General features: G+C 43.4%; 1 protein-coding gene across 1 annotated transcript in view; it reads left to right on the top strand.

Moving 5' to 3' along the window:
• The window catches only part of CEP128 (centrosomal protein 128), a 256542-nt gene extending 244190 nt beyond the window's left edge, over nt 1-12352 (top strand). The window contains exons 26-28 of the mRNA XM_040333200.1: nt 2673-2786; nt 6845-6953; nt 12127-12352. Coding sequence (XP_040189134.1) covers nt 2673-2786; nt 6845-6953; nt 12127-12212 — 309 coding nt within the window. The 3' untranslated portion in view covers nt 12213-12352. The remainder of the gene's footprint in view (nt 1-2672; nt 2787-6844; nt 6954-12126) is intronic.
• Nucleotides 12353-16717: the final 4365 nt, after the last annotated feature.

Here is a 16717-nt window from a genome sequence, read left to right as displayed (position 1 = left end):
TTCATTCCCTGTGATTGGTGATCAGAACACATATGGAGAGTTAATCTCCCAATAGGGACACAAACAGCAATAACAAAATGACAGATGTTCTTAACCTCTCAACATTCTATCCAAATCTAGTTTTGAGAATGACACAAATATACATTTTCACAAAGTCTTCTGCTTCAGTGTTTTCAGATCTTTTTGTTGGATGTGTTACTATAGTATACTGAAGTATAATTACAGGCAATTCATAAGTGTCAAAGGCTTTCATTGACAATTACATTATGTTTATGTAAAGAGACAGGGCCAGATTCACAGAGAGAGTATGCCGGCGTATCTACTGATACACCGGCGTACTTTAAAATTTCCTGCGTCGTATCTTTAGTTTGAATCCTCAAACCAAGATACAACGGCTTCTGAGTTCGATCCAACAGGCGTACGCTTTCGGATCTTAGATGCAATACTTTGGCGCCCGCTGGGTGGAGTTCGCGTCGGGTATTCAAATTAGCGATTTACGAAGATCGCATTTTCTAACGTCGTCTGTAGTCGGCTTTTTCTGGCGTATAGTTAAAGATGGTATTTTGGGGCGTATACATAGACTTGCCATGTTAAAGTATGGCCGTCGTTCCCGCGTCGAAATTTGAATTTTTTTTTTTTTTTTAGTAAGTCGTCCGTGAATAGGGATGGACGTAAGTCACGTCGAAGTTCAAAAAATTACGTCGTTGCGACGTCATTTCGCGCAAAGCACGGCGGGAAATTTCGAAACGGAGCATGCACAGTTCAATCGGCGCAGGGACGCACTTCATTTAAATGAATCACGCCCCCAACCCGCCGATTTAAATTCCGCCGCCGTAACTTACGGCGCAAATTCTTCCTGGATTCGACTTAGAGCTAGGTAAGATACGGCGGCGTAGTGTATCTCTGATATGCTGCGCCGTTCTACATCTATGTGGATCTGGCCCACAATATTTTTAGTGTTGATTTCTAGCAGTCTCATGTCACATGGGCCAGGTCTCTGAGTTTATCCAGTTGATAACCTCATCTGTAGCCTCTGACCATCCCTGTACATGCTGAATATTAGACCGCAGACCCTTGGTGATGTAAAGGGCTGCAGTGGAGGTCCTGTGCCACACACAGGTATGTCACTACGCCTGCACTACCCTTCCCCACAGAGCTCCATCCTGTGTGACACTGTTTGGTTTCCAGTCTAGATCCTTCTCTCTATATGGAGCCTTGCTTGGTGAAAAGGTTGCAGGTTTGTGGGTCATCCTAGTTTTGGGACAGAGAAGGTCCCTAGGTTCAACCTTAGTATCTTGAGGACTGGTGATGATGACTCTAGGAATATCATCCCAGCAGACTCTACTGAGACAGGTATATTGCTTTGAGATGGGTTCCCTTTACATTGAGTTCAGAGATTTACTTGGATCTGATTTGGAAGTTTTCTGTCCACACAGAATTGGCAGATTGCATATTAGTGTCAGGGTATTGCGACTATATATGGATTTTATTTTTTTTCTAAGGGGAACCACGGGCTGATTTTTTTATTCCTGCTTCTATATAGCTGAAATATCACTCTATAAGGATTTGTTTTATCGGCACAATAGAGAGAAGTTTGTCCCATATGTTGGTATGTGTGTGGAGGGGTGAAAATGGGAAACAGGTGTGGCGTCATGGTTACCGCATGTGTATCGCCAGAAACGAAGCCGCTTTCTACAGATTTAACTGTGACTACAAGCAGATCGTGGCTTGGCATGCAGTCACTGTATAAGAGCCGGGGGCCAATATATGGACATTCATCATCACATTTTCATAGCCCAGGAATGAATATCCTCCCAATAAATTCTGCTTTTTGGTTGGGCAATTTGTGCATTTAATAAAAAATATATATATATTAATAGTATTGTACATTTAACGTTTTTGTATAGCCAAAACATTTTTTTGCTGTTGTGAAAGAAGTGTCAGATTTTTGCTATATGTACAGTTTAGAGATGAACTCCAGGCAGGTAAATAAATACACAAATGAATGCAGTTCCATATTCACCAATAAATGTTTTGTTTTTTTTGTTTTCACCTGAATCGGTAAAGCTGAGAATATTAGAGGTAGGGGAAGCACACAGCAAGTCAATTTTTCTGCTGTGCAAGGGTCAGGGTGATGGGGGAAGAAATCGGTGTGACAGAGGGAGTTTACTGCTTCTCCTTCACTGTCCAATCATAGTCTGTGTGGGGGGGAGGAGGGAGACAAGACCTCTAAGTGTTACTGAACTGCAGCAGAGAACAATTGGGTCTCCTGCCTCTTTTGGGAGGGTGAAGAGAGGTTGAAGCTCACTAACTGGGACATAGCAATAAAAACCTGACGTGTTCTAATCCCCCCCCCCCCCCCCACACTCTATCCAAAATGAAAAAAAAATAAAAAAATGTTATACTTTAATCTCAGGTCTGGGTGGATAGGCATATAAAGTAATTTGCAGGTAAAACCGTGTATGTACTAAAGCATTTGTGTATTTAGTGGTTTGAGTGGGGTTCAGCAAGTTCTGTAAATGCCATATATGTTTTAATGAATCCAATTTGGTTAAAAAAAAAAAAAAGGCAAAGGTCACAGAGCTGTCTGTATATAGCAGATCACACAGAATGACATTGGACTACTTTTGTACCTGTAGCTGTATTGATCTGATAATCTGTGTTCTGTGTAGGACTCTCACCTCCAGCGTGAAGTAATGGAGGAAAGGTACGCGCAGTATCGGGAGATCGTCGGCTCCTTGCAGCAACAGCTGGAAGACTCAAAGCGACGAATCCAGGATTACAGGGTATGACATTCTTAGGTCTTAACTGACCTATCCACATCTAGGTCACTGGGCTGCCATTTTGGTTTGTCAGACTACTATTAGAACAACTTGAGTAGAAGCTTAAGAACAGATACTACCACTTGATCTTTTTAGCCAAAAGACAAGTTTTCATCAGTGTCCAGTAGGGGTACTATGCTCTCATTCTGAATTAACTGGGAGCTGGAGTGGCTGGTTACGTAGTATCCCTACTGGAGTGATGGGGACTCTGAAGGCTAGTACCAGCTGGAACAGAAACCGGGGTGGCCACAGAAGTAATTCCCTTGGGAAAACTGGATGGGCCCAGTACCTCCTGATTTGAGTGGATCTACCTTGTCTGGCCATGGGCTGGGAAAAGGTAGAGAGTCCATGGCGTCTGTGCCCCCTGGGAGTGGTCATCCTCAGGTGTGCTCTTAGTAAAACTTGTGTTCAGGACCCCACAGTCACGGCACCAAATTCATTTTTTTCTGCACTGTGCCTTTTAGCAAAGTTTGGGGAAATTTTTGTTACCAGGCCTCAGGACCTAGCCAGTGCACACATTGCACAGTCACTTATATTTATTTTTCTCAATTGTTTTGTCACTTTCACTTTTGTGTGTGTGTGTGTTTTTTTTCCTTCTCGGGATGAAGGGTGTGAGTCCTCAGGTTTGCCCTGTTGTCTAGGGGGAGGATGTGTGACCCTCAATCTCCTTCCTCCTATGACCCTGGGGGGGGGGGGGGGGGGGTTCTTCAGGAGAGCCCCTTGACCTGGTACTCTTGTCAGTTTCAGCTGGCCACGAGGAGAGGGGTCCACCAAGCCTTCTGGCTAGGCAGACCATGTCAAACCCTATGTTCCTGTCAGGAGAGAGGTCCTACCCTTTCGGAGGGTAAACAAGACGCATCCTTAAGTGCACTTTTTAGTGTGCGTTTCACATGCATGAAACGGCTTTAGTTTTTCAACACCACCACCACGGATAAGTAATATAAAATAAACCTAAAAACTTGTATAAGCCAAGCACTTATGTTTCCATGCTTGGCACACACTTCTTGCCTCGGCCTAATCTTTCTAGGGTCATGCTAACATTGGGAAAACATGGGGTGATTTTTTTTGCTAAAACAAGCACACTATTAAAGTTGCCCGTTCTATCCTGCGATTAATAGCTTGCGATTGCTAAATGTCCAAGTAGTATCGCTCCATTGCACACATTTAGAGCACCAGGGCCACCACTAGCAATTTATCACTACACTCCACTGTTTCCTATGTGTACTGTTCAATTGCTAATTGGGCAATAATCTTTCTATCAAGAATTGTGTGTGTACCCCCAAAGCTGCATCATCAGAATCCTCCATACACTACTGAGGACTATTTGAACGATTGGCTACCCATCGCCAGGTATAAGCGATTCATAATGGATGTGCCATTATAGAAAAAACAGATAAGGTATCATGGGTTATTTGCCTTCCTCTGTATCAATGAAGGGTCCTGAAGATGTTTGTCTTTCACAGTTAGTCATATAGACCTGTAGGATGTCCTCCTTTTTTTATTTTTTTCCCTCAGCCACGCTGTGTAACTATGGAGACTTCCTGGAATGCCGTAGTATCTGTGTGTCCCAGCCACTGACAATCTGCTTAGCGGGGGGCCCCCATTCACTTCTATGGAGTTAATTACCCGTGATCAATGATGAGATTTTGATTGCGTGATCTAAGTTCACCCATGGTGCTCTAGCCTGATGCATGTGGCCAGCACACAGAAATGTTGAGGCCTGGACGTATACATTTGACACTTCCCTGAACTTCAACAAGTTTCTTCCAAAGCCATCTTGTAAGGGATCACCCAGTGTGTAACCCTTACACTGCCAGAGCCACCTTTTTTTCTTCTTCATTTTATATAAATATACACGCACATATTAAAACGTGCTTAAACTCCCAAAAAAAATTCTGAAAGTGAAGGACACGTAAAAAAATAAATTACGCCCAAACCCAATTTTGCAACCTTGACACGTGTTTGTATAACTGTACATATCATTGCAAAGACTTTATGTATCCAGGTAAATTATAACTTTTTTTCAGGACAAATTGAGTTTTATTTTGGTGGCAAATGGTAATGGAATAATGAAAAGTTTGCATCCCCCTGTCTGAAATAGTGAAATGTTGTCATTGATATTGAAAATATAACTGATCTTTTATTTAAGGATCATGATCATATTAAATTTATCACATAGTAGTTTGGCTCCTTTTAAAATCAGAACAGAAATCACCCTAATGATCAAAAGTTTTCATCCACTGCAATGTTTAGCCCCCCCCCCCCCCCCCCCCCACACACACACAGACATAAAACACCCATGCAGGAGTGGATAAGAATATGAGCATATACATTGTAGCGGGGGGGGGGGGGCCTGATCAACAGAAAAATAGAGAACACATATAATGTAGAAAAATCTATGGCAATGTCCCATTGTGGTCGATCAAAGGAGGTAGACAAGAAACATTCATTAACAGGCCCAGCAGGCAGTTGACAAAGAGGTATTGTAAAAAGGGTAAGGGGGTCGGTTTGCAGTTAAAAAAAAAAGGGGGGGAAAAATTGTGTCCCTCAAGCGAAAGTGGGGAAGGGACCCCTAGAGCCCTGAGAAAAAGGACAGGTGGAAGAGAGGGGAGGGACCTTGCCATGGGGAATGACCTTTGTTCCCAAAAGCAAGCACAAAATAGGACTACAAGAATAAGCTCTCTCCGGCCACAAGTGTAGTAAAAGGGGAGACTGGTTGGTAATCAATCAAAAACAGTATGAGTGAGCGCTCAAGATTAAATACCAGCAGCTAGCACAAAAAGGTGACCACCAACCTTGCATCCAAAATATAAAACTGTGCCGCGCTTAAAATACAGTATTAAAACCAAAACAATATGTGCATGCGTGAAATGCTAAAAAATGGTGCAACACAAACACATTATAATTAAAGAAAAACAATTCATATGTTATGGGGAAACCACTGACAAAATGTATGTGGGGGTAAAGTCCTTTAAGAAAGTGCTTGTAATCAAGCCAGGGCTACCAGATGGGAAGACATTTATCATGCTTGTCCTCCAAAATTGCAGTAAGCATTTCATTAATGAAGATGCTTTGTATTCTAGATGTAACCTCTAAGCTACGGGATTCCACATGTGGGCTTAAAGGAGATCAAAATGTGAGACTGCCGTGGCACGTCTTTTATTGGTCTGTGGAGTAAGGCTTCCAAAAGGTTTTCCTTTGCATAAGCAACAATACCATATTATACACCCTAATCTATAGGCGACGCTCCACTGGGCAGGACCACCATATGTGGAGCATTTCACCATCAACCCCACAACTGTGGGGGGAAAAAAGGGGCTTATAGGTAGGGACATATTTAGCGATATCTGCCGGTGTAATATACCATCGGGAGAGGACTTTATAAGAGTCTTCTAGGCCGTGGACATTGCAAGAGGATTTTTAAACGGTTTGCCAAATCGATGCCCAATCTTCTGGTGAAAGAGTCTTGTTCTCTATGGGTATACTGTAGTAAAACTGCATGGCATCGGAAGCATTGCCTCCAATGGAAATTAGGTATAGTGCACCTTTAGTGGTCACTGAAGATTTACAGAGGGACTCCTAGCCTGTGAGGGTTCTCTGGGGAGTGTGGTTTCAGGTTAGTGACTCAAAGTGTCACAGCTAGAGGTAAGGAAACCTCAGTGTTTAATTTACAGCAGCAGGAGCTTAATAATAATGGCTCCTGTTGGGGTCTCTGTGCCTGTGAGAGAGAAAGAGAAGTGTTGCTGCAGATGGGCACAGCACTGGATTAAAAGAGGAATCAGGTAAATAAATAAGAGGGAATTGGGGGAACTGAGCATGGAGGGTTTTTAATGCATTAAAGTGGTTGTACACATCAAACATGAAATATGAGCAAAGCATAAAACTCTCTCTCTGTATATCAAATAGTTCTGGTTGGTACTTGTTTATGTGCTTCAAGAAGCAAAAATTGAGCATTACTGGCACAATTAAGTGTGATTTTTTTTTTTCCCCTAGTAAATAAAAAACATTTCTTTTTTTTACAGGAAGAAAAGTTCAAAGCAGACATCCAAAACGCCCGCTTTTCAGCAATGTCCTCATCACTGCGCGCAAACAGCGGCTTCCTATCCAGCTCTGTGCGTTTAGATGTTACCTGTAAGTTAAATTGTAAATATCACCTTGGGATGTAATATTGAAAAGTTATTCTTTCCAAGCTCTTATTTGATTTGTTAAGATGAACATACACTAAGTGCAGCTTTTAACAAAACATGAAATGGTTAACAAACTCCAATTATCTTGGCCACCCCTCCGGACACAACGACTGTGCTGCCAGTGTAGTGGGCCACACAGTCTCGGAGAGAGTATCCATCATAATGCTTGTAATGATAAGCACTCATTGGTAAGCAGAGCCATGTGTGAGCCCATTGGAAATAAGCTTGGAAAGCGCCCCCCCCCCCCCACCCCAAAGTACCCTGTCCCCATGTTGTTATAAGGACAGGGCCTCTTCCCGACAACCCTGGCCGTTGGTTGTCAGGGTCTGTGGGCGGGGGGCTTATCGGAATCTGGGAGCCCCCTTTAATAAGAGGCCCCCGCCCGCAGACCCCGACAACCAAACGGCCAGGGTTGTCGGGAAGAGGCCCCGTCCTTATCAACATGGGGACAGGGTACTTTGGGGTGGGGGAGGGCGCAGGGCACCCTCCTGCGCCAGAGCACCCAACACCCCCCCCCATGTTGAGGGCATGTGGCCTGATACAGCTCAGGAGGGGGGGCGCTCGCTAGTCCCCGCTCCTTTCCTGACCGGCCGGCGTGCTTGGATACGGGTCTGGTATGGATTGTGGGGGGACCCCCACGCCGTTTTTTCGGCGTAGGGGGTTCTCCTTACAATCCATACCAGACCTAAGGGCCTGGTATGCCCCTGGGGGGGAACCCATGCCAATTTATTTAAAATTTGGCGTGGAGTTCCCCCTCAGGATTCATACTAAACGCCGCGGCTAGAATTGACGGGAATCCATGTCGGATCTCCTTCGCTTCTATGACGGCTTGTTCCCATCGCGGCGAGTCGGCTCGGCGCTGGCTCCCGCGATGGGGCTTGTAGGTGGTCAATCTTGCTGAGAAAGGGAGCAAGATTGACATAATATCGCGGTCACCTACAGTATCCCTTCCAGATTCTGTAGTAGATGAGCCTGGAGGTCGGCTTACTAGCATTAACCAGGGACTGGTCCCAGAAGCCCACGTTTCTTCAGAATTTGGGTCTTAACAGCCAAACCATCAAATTTAGACTTTGTAAGGCAGGATGGAATATTGGACCCTGTTTTCCTACTGCCATCCTTACGACTTCTGCGTACCAGGGTCTCCTGGGCCAAGCCGGATTCACCTCTTTTTGGGCATCCAGACTTCCGGTTCCCTCTTTAGTGATTGATATAGGCTACGGCCATTGCATTGTCGGATTGAACCCGAACAGGCCAGCCTTGCAGTCTGCAAGACCAAACTTTGAGGGCCAAATGAATTGCCAGAATCTCCAAAATGTTGAGGGGTAGGAGCTTTTCGGCCCCTGACCACTTTCCCTGGGCAAATGCTTCTTCTAGCACTAGAACCCCCAGCCTAGATGGCTGGTATCTGTGGTTACCACTTTCCAGGTAACTGGAGTGAAGGATTTTCCTTCCGACAGATTTTGGGGGAGCAACCACCAATTGTGGCGAACGCCTGGTTTGCCAGTGTCCAATAATCACCTGTGGTGACTACATAACCCCCATTAAGTAATTAAGGCTCTGTGTCCCGTGATGTATGATCAAGAAACATTGTTGCTTAATGGCAGAAAGTGCCTCTTGTCCCAAACAGTGGAAAAGTTAGGACTGCTGCCACTATAACCGTACCACCTCCTAACCCTTTTTGGGAAGCTCTAACACTTCCTGCCAATTCTCTACCATGCTCACCCCTGACCTTCTTATTGACTGGGTGATGTGGTCACAGTGACATTAATCTGTTTCTGGTTGCATCCAAAAGTGACCTCTACTCCTTAGGTCAGCCTTTCTTCTCCAGTGTTCAATGGAGCCCTAGACTTCCTCCATAGGTTCCTTGAGAATTGAGAAATTTCAGCCTCTTATCTAAGTAACCACTGATTGTAAGTGGGGAATTTATCCCATTGCCCACCAGTATATATGGAGGTAATCACTGACCCCCCCAATGCTGGGAACACTCTCCATGGCCCACCACTAACATTTTTACTCTATGCTTTTCTGGCCATTATTTGTTTCCTAATACATAGAGCAGGCCCGGATGTCAACCGCTTAAATACCAATATCCTTATACTTTTATTTATTTTATCTTAACTTACTGTTCAGACTAATGTACCATGAGCTGCAGATAATAAAAGTTAGCAAGAGTGCCCTGAGACATAAAAGGTATTTCAAGAGTTTTCTCCATGTTAATAAGGTTGAAAGAGGCTGCCTTTTATAGGCTGATTGCATGCAATCCTATTCACATGTATCAATAATGACTTGGGCGTTTACATCTGAAGCTCTAAAGTGAAGATGGAAGAAGGAGACTTCATTATAGCTCCCAGCAGGAGCTCCCCCCCCCCCCCCAAAAAAAAAAAAATGTACAGAGATAGGAGGCTGTGTTGAAAAAAGACCCACCAAATGTTTTCCTCGTGAAAACCGACAACATTCCACATTTCCAGTAAGTGTTGAAGCATGAAGCACAGTGCTCTGCTTACTTTGTACGGAGCTTATATCAAAGGCAATCCAGTGCGGTGTGAATGCCGGCACGGTTCTGTGTACAGTAAGATGAATTTGGAGTGCGCTGGATAATTGTCGTGTTTGGGGGGCAGCTCTTGCTCTGTGTGTAAAAACTTGTCTATTGTCCCCAAACTGTTTGCGGATCTCGGTGTTGCACACAGAATGTGACTGGGGCACACACACACAACCATTTCCTTTCTACTCCCAACAGTGAGGTGACCCCGGGAACTTGGTGAAGTGGTTCATTTGAGCCGGGGAAGTACATTCATCTGAGCACAGATAATCGGTCCAGGCCACATTCCTGGCTCTTCGCCCAGTAGTAGTATTGTATGCGTTAGCCGCTCTAGGTGGGCTGTGTTCCTTGGCTCTTGGTGGACCCTGGAGGTCTCGCAGATACACATTACATTGTAAGGAGTTAGGACATTCCTCACTTTATATCCTGTCATGTACCGTTTGGCAGATTAAATATGCCGCGTCAGCTTTAATCTTCTTAAACAAAAGTGGAAAGCGGATCAGGATGGAGGCTGATACATGGGGGGGCGCTCTGATGATCATGCCAGGAGCGAGGGCAGACTATAGATCCAATCTCCACTTTGGTTCAGGATGTCAACATTATTATTATCTTCTGATCTTCATGTAAAAATGCAGGTCTGGATGTTATTTCTTGCCTTCAGTTCATCAGATGAGGTTCAGAGGGAGCACACAATTTTTGACCATTGACCTTCTTTATTATGGATTTCCCCATAGATGTAAATGCTCACATTTGTACTCGTCTCCAGGAAAAACAGCCAATGCATTCCCTGAGACAAATAAGCCCTAGACTAGTGGTCACTTGTTCTGTCCAAAGCTCTTGTCGGTGGTTTGTATGGACTGTTGGTCCTCCCTTCACTGTTCAATGTGGAAGTGCAGCAGCCATAATGCAGTGGGGGAAAAAAGGAGGGGGCTTAAGAGGAAATGAGGGTGTGAGCCTTCACCCTGAATAAAATGTTTCTTTGGTAGCCACCATCCTGTAATGCAGCTGTGGGGAAGATTCAGGCCAGGTGTATCTTACACAAGGTTCCTTATGCCACTGGGTAGCTTAACCCCAGATCAAAATAAACCTTAAAGCGGGGGTTCACCACAACTCGGCTGAATGTAATCGGCTGTTTGTTTTTTATTTTATCCCCGTACATACCGTATTTTCACCGCCGCTTCCGGGTATGTCTTCTGCGGGACTGGGCGTTCCTAATCGATTGACAGGCTTCCAACCGTCGCATACTGCGCGTCACGAGTTGCCGAAAGAAGCCGGACTGCGTGTCGGCTCTATACAGCGCCTGTGCACCGACGTTCGGCTTCTTTCGGCAACTCCCGACGCGCAGTATGCGACGGTCGGAAGCCTGTCAATCAATTGGGAACGCCCAGTCCCGCAGAAGACATACCAGGAAGCGGCGGTGAAAATACGATATGTACGGGGGGATACAATTTTTAAAAAACAGCCGATTGTCATTTTGACAACTCGGCTGAATGTAATGTTAAAAAATGTTTTTTTGGGTGAACCCCTGCTTTAACATGTTGGCATATAATATATATCGTCATAACCATCCAGGTGAATTATACAGGTTTTTTTTTTACCAGGACAAATTGGGCATTCATTTGATAATTGAGATCTTCTGATATTATACTTCTATAAGTATATATTATACATTTTTTTGTTAACTTTTTTTTTTTTTTACATACTGTCATCACAGTTGTTCATTGTTATCATAGTGACACTGTACTACTTTAGGAGTTATCAGGGATTTATTTTTATTTTTTCTTTCCACGCTGATTGCCAATACAGTAAGCGTCACTGTTACAAGCAATCGTTTTAACGGACTTTCATTCATGACTCATTGTTTACTATTGTGATGCTTTAATTGACCCACAGCTATCACAGAGTACAAGGTGTTGTGCTTGGCTCAGGTACCATTTGATGACTGGTGATCAGAACACACATAACCTATTATATAGTAAAACCTTGGATTGCAAGCATAATTCGTTCCGGAAGCAGGCCAAAGCAATATCAAAGCAAATTTTCCCATAAGAAATAATAGTAACTCAAATGATTGGTTCCACAACCATTTATTCATAAGTCCCAATACCGAGCACCGCAATTTGGTTTTGGCTTGCGCCACTATGTACTGGTACCTCACTGTTTCTGGGGAAGTGGCCGGCCAGCAGTAAAATTACTGTTGTCCAGTCAGCAAGTGGTTAAAAAAAAGTTATTGCATGTTTACAAAGGGGGAGAGGGGAATCGGGGAAGGTAAAATATATACCGATTTAACTTACAGTTTTTAAGGCTGGATTCACACCTTTCTGTGTGCTTGCATTGTCATCACTAGGCCCTTGCATGTGTCTCATACAGTGTACATCCAATGTAGGACACAGATGCACCATATAAAGCAATAGCAAACCTGCTAAAGTACACACTTTAATATTATAAAACACAGAAGTGTGAATGGACTAAAAAAAAAAAAGAAATGAATACAATTTCAAAGATTTCCACTGAAGCAGATGGTAAGAGAAGTATTTTGACAAGCAGCAGGCACTCACCTTCTTGATGTTTATTTCAGCGCCAATGAAGAGAGGAACTCCGCCTTATTCTGAGGGCCTCAAAGAATCCACCAGGAGCCTCAACCTTGATGGAGCGTCATCCTAAGAAATGGAGATATACAGCAATATTAGGCACATCCCTGACTGCTGGATCCAGTCTTGTCCCTGTGTGAGAATAACCACTGAAATCTATTTATGTATATATAGATTTTATATAATATTTTATTGTAAATCATTTATAAGTAACCTAATTTTTCAAAGTGTATTTTAATATTTCAAATACTGTAAATCAGTACAAATGTTTTATTCTTTTTTTCCCCTGGTGCAAGGATCGCCTATTTAGCCAGAGCTCTCCAATGGTTACTGAAGTCTCTGTTCTGGATAATAAGGCAGATGTATGAATATTCAAAATGCTGGTAGCCCCCTGGTGCACAGCTACTCTCTATGGCCAAAAGTATGTGCCCCCCACAAATGAATGCATTCAGCAGGTGTATCCAGTGAAATGTATGCTCAATAATACATCATAAAAATACATTTTTGATATTTGTGCTCTCCCAGCCTTGCAGTAATATTTTGCGGAAGGCCCTCCTCTTCTCCAAAATGACTGTGGGGTTGATTTACTAAAAAACGGAGCACTCGGAAGCGGATTGGCTACCATGCACAGCCACACTGGATTGTAGCTGCAGCTTGTTCAACAAAGTTTTGGCAATAAAACCTGGAAGCCGATTGGTTTCTATGCAGAGCTGCACCAGATTTTGTACTCTCCAGTTTTAGTAAATTACACCCCCCCAATGCCTGTGTACAAAACCAGCTCCATAAAGACATGGTTTGACCATTTTGGCATGGAAGAACCTTAGAGTGTCCAGCACAAACCCCTGAACCTCAACCGTACCATTGGGATAAACTGTAATGCTAAGTGTGAGCCAGGTCTTCCCAGCCAACACTAGCACCTGCTCTCACAAATGACCACATATTCCCACAGACACACTCCAAAATCTTGTGGAAAGCCTTCCTAAAATTGTGAATGTTGTTACACCCCCCAAAGAAGGGAGTAACGAACTATGTTAATGGAGTTGGTTTAGGAACAGGATGTCCAACATCCTCATATATACGATGGTCAGGGGTAGACCTTGTTGTGTGTGCGCCTGCCATATCCTGTGACTCTCCAGACATCTGGCGGTTCTCTATGGTAACCAGATTGTGAAATTACACAAAATGTGCCAATATGCCATAAATCTTGAATAATGCTGCACTGGCTGCCATCACCTAAAATATGTACATTCAGCTGCCCCATCCTTCTCACCTGCACTCACATTAGAGAAAATCTCAATCACCCTACAGAGGGGCAGGAAGTGCACCCCCTGAAGAATTTACCAATAACCCTGGAGTCAACAGGGAGCGCACATGCTAGAGAAATTTCCCAACTAGACTTCGATCGCTACTCTCCCCAGCAAGTTTCACGTAGAGAGAAATTACTTAACCGTATTATCTAAAACAATGAAGCCAAAACATGCTACACGGTGGCTCAACAGCGAGGTCAAATATCTAACAAATTATTACAATGGTCTTGGAGTCTACTGTACATATATTAAAATCATTAATCTTTATTAATAGCCTCAATAAAATATGTAGTAAAAATGACAAATGTTAATGAAAAGAATCTGTCCTCCTTCACACAGCTCTGCATAGTTCTGTCAATGCGTGTGTGATTCATACAACCAGCAATGTGGGTCAGGCAACTTGATTATTCATCATCCATAACTGTATCAACACCTAATTCAACTTGCATCCAAAACACCATTGCCTAGAAGCCCTGCACTGTAAAAGGAAGGACTTCGAGGAAGTTCAAATCTCCCACATTTTACATGGTCCTAAATTCTTGGAGGTTCTAAAAGTGCTTATCAATTTGCAATGCCGAAAAACTTACAGGAAGTCCTTCCACCCTTGTGTGCATCAAAGAACATCTTCCCTTCTATCAACTCCTGTGTACATCTAGTCCTGCCTTCCCTCCTGACTACTCCAAGAAATTCTTCCCTTTTCACTAATCCTTTACACACAGAGGAACATCTTCCCTCCTCACTAACCATCAGAGTCTTCCCTCTCTACTAATCTGGTGTACATTCAGAAATATCTTTCCTCCTCGCTAATATGCTGTACACTAAGGGCCAGATCCACAAAAGAATTACGCCGGCATATCTCTTGATACGTCGCGTAATTTCAAATTTTGCGCATCGTATCTTTGTTTTGTATCTACAAAACAAGATACGACCATCTCGGATTGATCCGACAGGCGTACGTCTTAGTATGCCGTTGGATCTTAGGTGCAATTTTTAGGTGGCGTTTCTGTCGAGTATGCAAATTAGCTTTTTACGGCGATCCACGAACGTACGTCTGGCACATTTTTTTACGTCGTTTGCGTTCGGCTTTTTCCGGCGTATAGTTACCCCTGCTATTATGAGACGTACTCAATGTTAAGTATGGCCGTCGTTCCCGCCTCGCATTTTGAATTTTTTACGTCGTTTGCGTAAGTCGTTCGCGAAAAGGGATTTGCGTAGAATGACGTCACCGTCTTAAACATTGGCTTGTTCCGGTTTCATTTCGAGCATGCGCACTGGGATACCCCCACGGACAGCGCATGCGCCATTAAAAAAAACGTTGTTTACGTCGGGTCACGATGTATTTACATAAAACACGCCCCCATTACATCAATTTGAATTCCGCGCCCTTACACCGCCGTAACTTACACAAAAAAAGTTACAGCGGCGTAATGCATCTTGGATACGCTGCGCCCGGCGGAAAGATACGCAGAGGTACGTGGATCTGCCCCCTTAGGTCTTCCCTCCTGACTAAAAAAAACTGCATTCAAACCAGGAATGTCTTCCCTCCATATATGGTTGGTGATATTGGCTTCAAGTTGGATATTCTGTTGATCTTTATACATGAGCCTGCATTTATTACAGGCTGGCTGTACATTGCAGTTAATGTGCATGATAAATCAGTCCTGTACACACAGAATGGCACCAATGCTCACATGCAGTGTGCCAGCCCATTCAAAAATAAAAGGGCTGTCACAACATGGCTCATTGCACAAAAAAGCATGCCATATGGGACACAAAACTCACCAGAAGTTTAATGGTGGCTACATACAGCTTGGAGGCGCTCACACCAGGCATGGGTGAACTGAACAATGCCCTAGTTATTTCCTAGTTGTTCCCCTACACCCTGCTGGTCAGCACTCACACTGTGCTTTTAAATACAGGTGAAACTCGAAAAAAGTTCATTTACCCCATTTCACTAATGCAACTTAAAAGGTGAAACTAATATACGAGATGGACTCATTACATGCAAAGCAAGATAGTTCAAGCTGTGATTTGACTGCTGAGCAAGGTCTACATGAGAACCTGTCTACAAAACAAGTTTCAGGGCCTAGATGAATACAGGAGTGTATACAGTAAGGTTTTTCATTGATCACAAAGGTAATACAATACAGATACTAATTTAGCAGTGCATTATGGGTAACAGTGCTGCCCTTCTAAGGTGCCTTCCTAATGAATGTGTAAACTGACTGAGCATCACAAAGGCATCTTATTGGCCAGGTCAATTTACTGGCCAATAGATTCATACATAATGAGATAGAATGGCCTTTGCCATTATCAGGAAATGTGGAACCTGGCATCTGAAACAGTGGCTCCTACTAGGTGGCTTCAATCTTGGCACTTGCAGGATTACTCTAAAGTTTAAAATCTTTTTGGGTCCCGGGAATATTGGCCTTTGACTTCTCCCCAAGTTGAGTTGAGGTCACCACAAAGTCTTAAGCTGAGTACACACAGGCTGCAAGCCATTGATTCATCGGGAATCAGGTGACCTTGGGCCCATAGGTACAGCTTGATGCGACAGAAGCCAGTCTAATGACCAATGGCTCTAAGGAGCGAGAAGATTACTACACGAATGCCAAATATGTTAGCACAGCAATACAAGTCTTTTGTTTTCAACCCAGCAGGCTGAACAGAAAAACAAAAACACTGTGTGTACCCCGCATTACGCATGTGTTAAATGCCAAAACCTATACTGACTGATTAAACTACGCAGTTTAATACAATTGCTAGATTTTATTTTCAGAGGATTTCAGCTATTTCTTTCTTGTTCATTCCGCTTGTCTTTATCTGCCATGCTGCTTTTTTTTTTTATTAAATCAATTTGTTTTCTAAATTGTAAATCTGTGTGTGTTCTTTTTAACCAATATGTTTGTATGGTGATGAAAAAGGAAGTGTGATAGCTCTTGCCAATGATCACCGCTCTGGATGATAGATGCTGACTGAAATTTCATAGCAGATCAGTTGCTCCTGCTATAAAGTTGAGGAGCTACGCCAGCGATGGTCAATGTTCTTGATGCAAGGAGCCTCAAGTGCATCCCCTGACATGAACAATGAGCTACATATACTATTCAGTGATTGTAATGCTACAGAAAACTAAATCGGAGACTGCAGATATACAACTGAAGATGGACAAAGACAACGGCATGCTACAAAAAAATGAATGCTTACTTTTAGAAAACTGTAGAAATCACAAAAGTACTTGGTCATATTTATTATTTCTCTCTGCAAGATCAAT

The sequence above is a fragment of the Rana temporaria genome, chromosome 13 (assembly GCF_905171775.1).
Source record: "Rana temporaria chromosome 13, aRanTem1.1, whole genome shotgun sequence".
Classification (NCBI taxonomy): domain Eukaryota; kingdom Metazoa; phylum Chordata; class Amphibia; order Anura; family Ranidae; genus Rana; species Rana temporaria.
The sequence above is the reverse complement of the archived record's forward strand: the minus strand, read 5'-3'. Positions and strand labels throughout refer to the sequence as shown.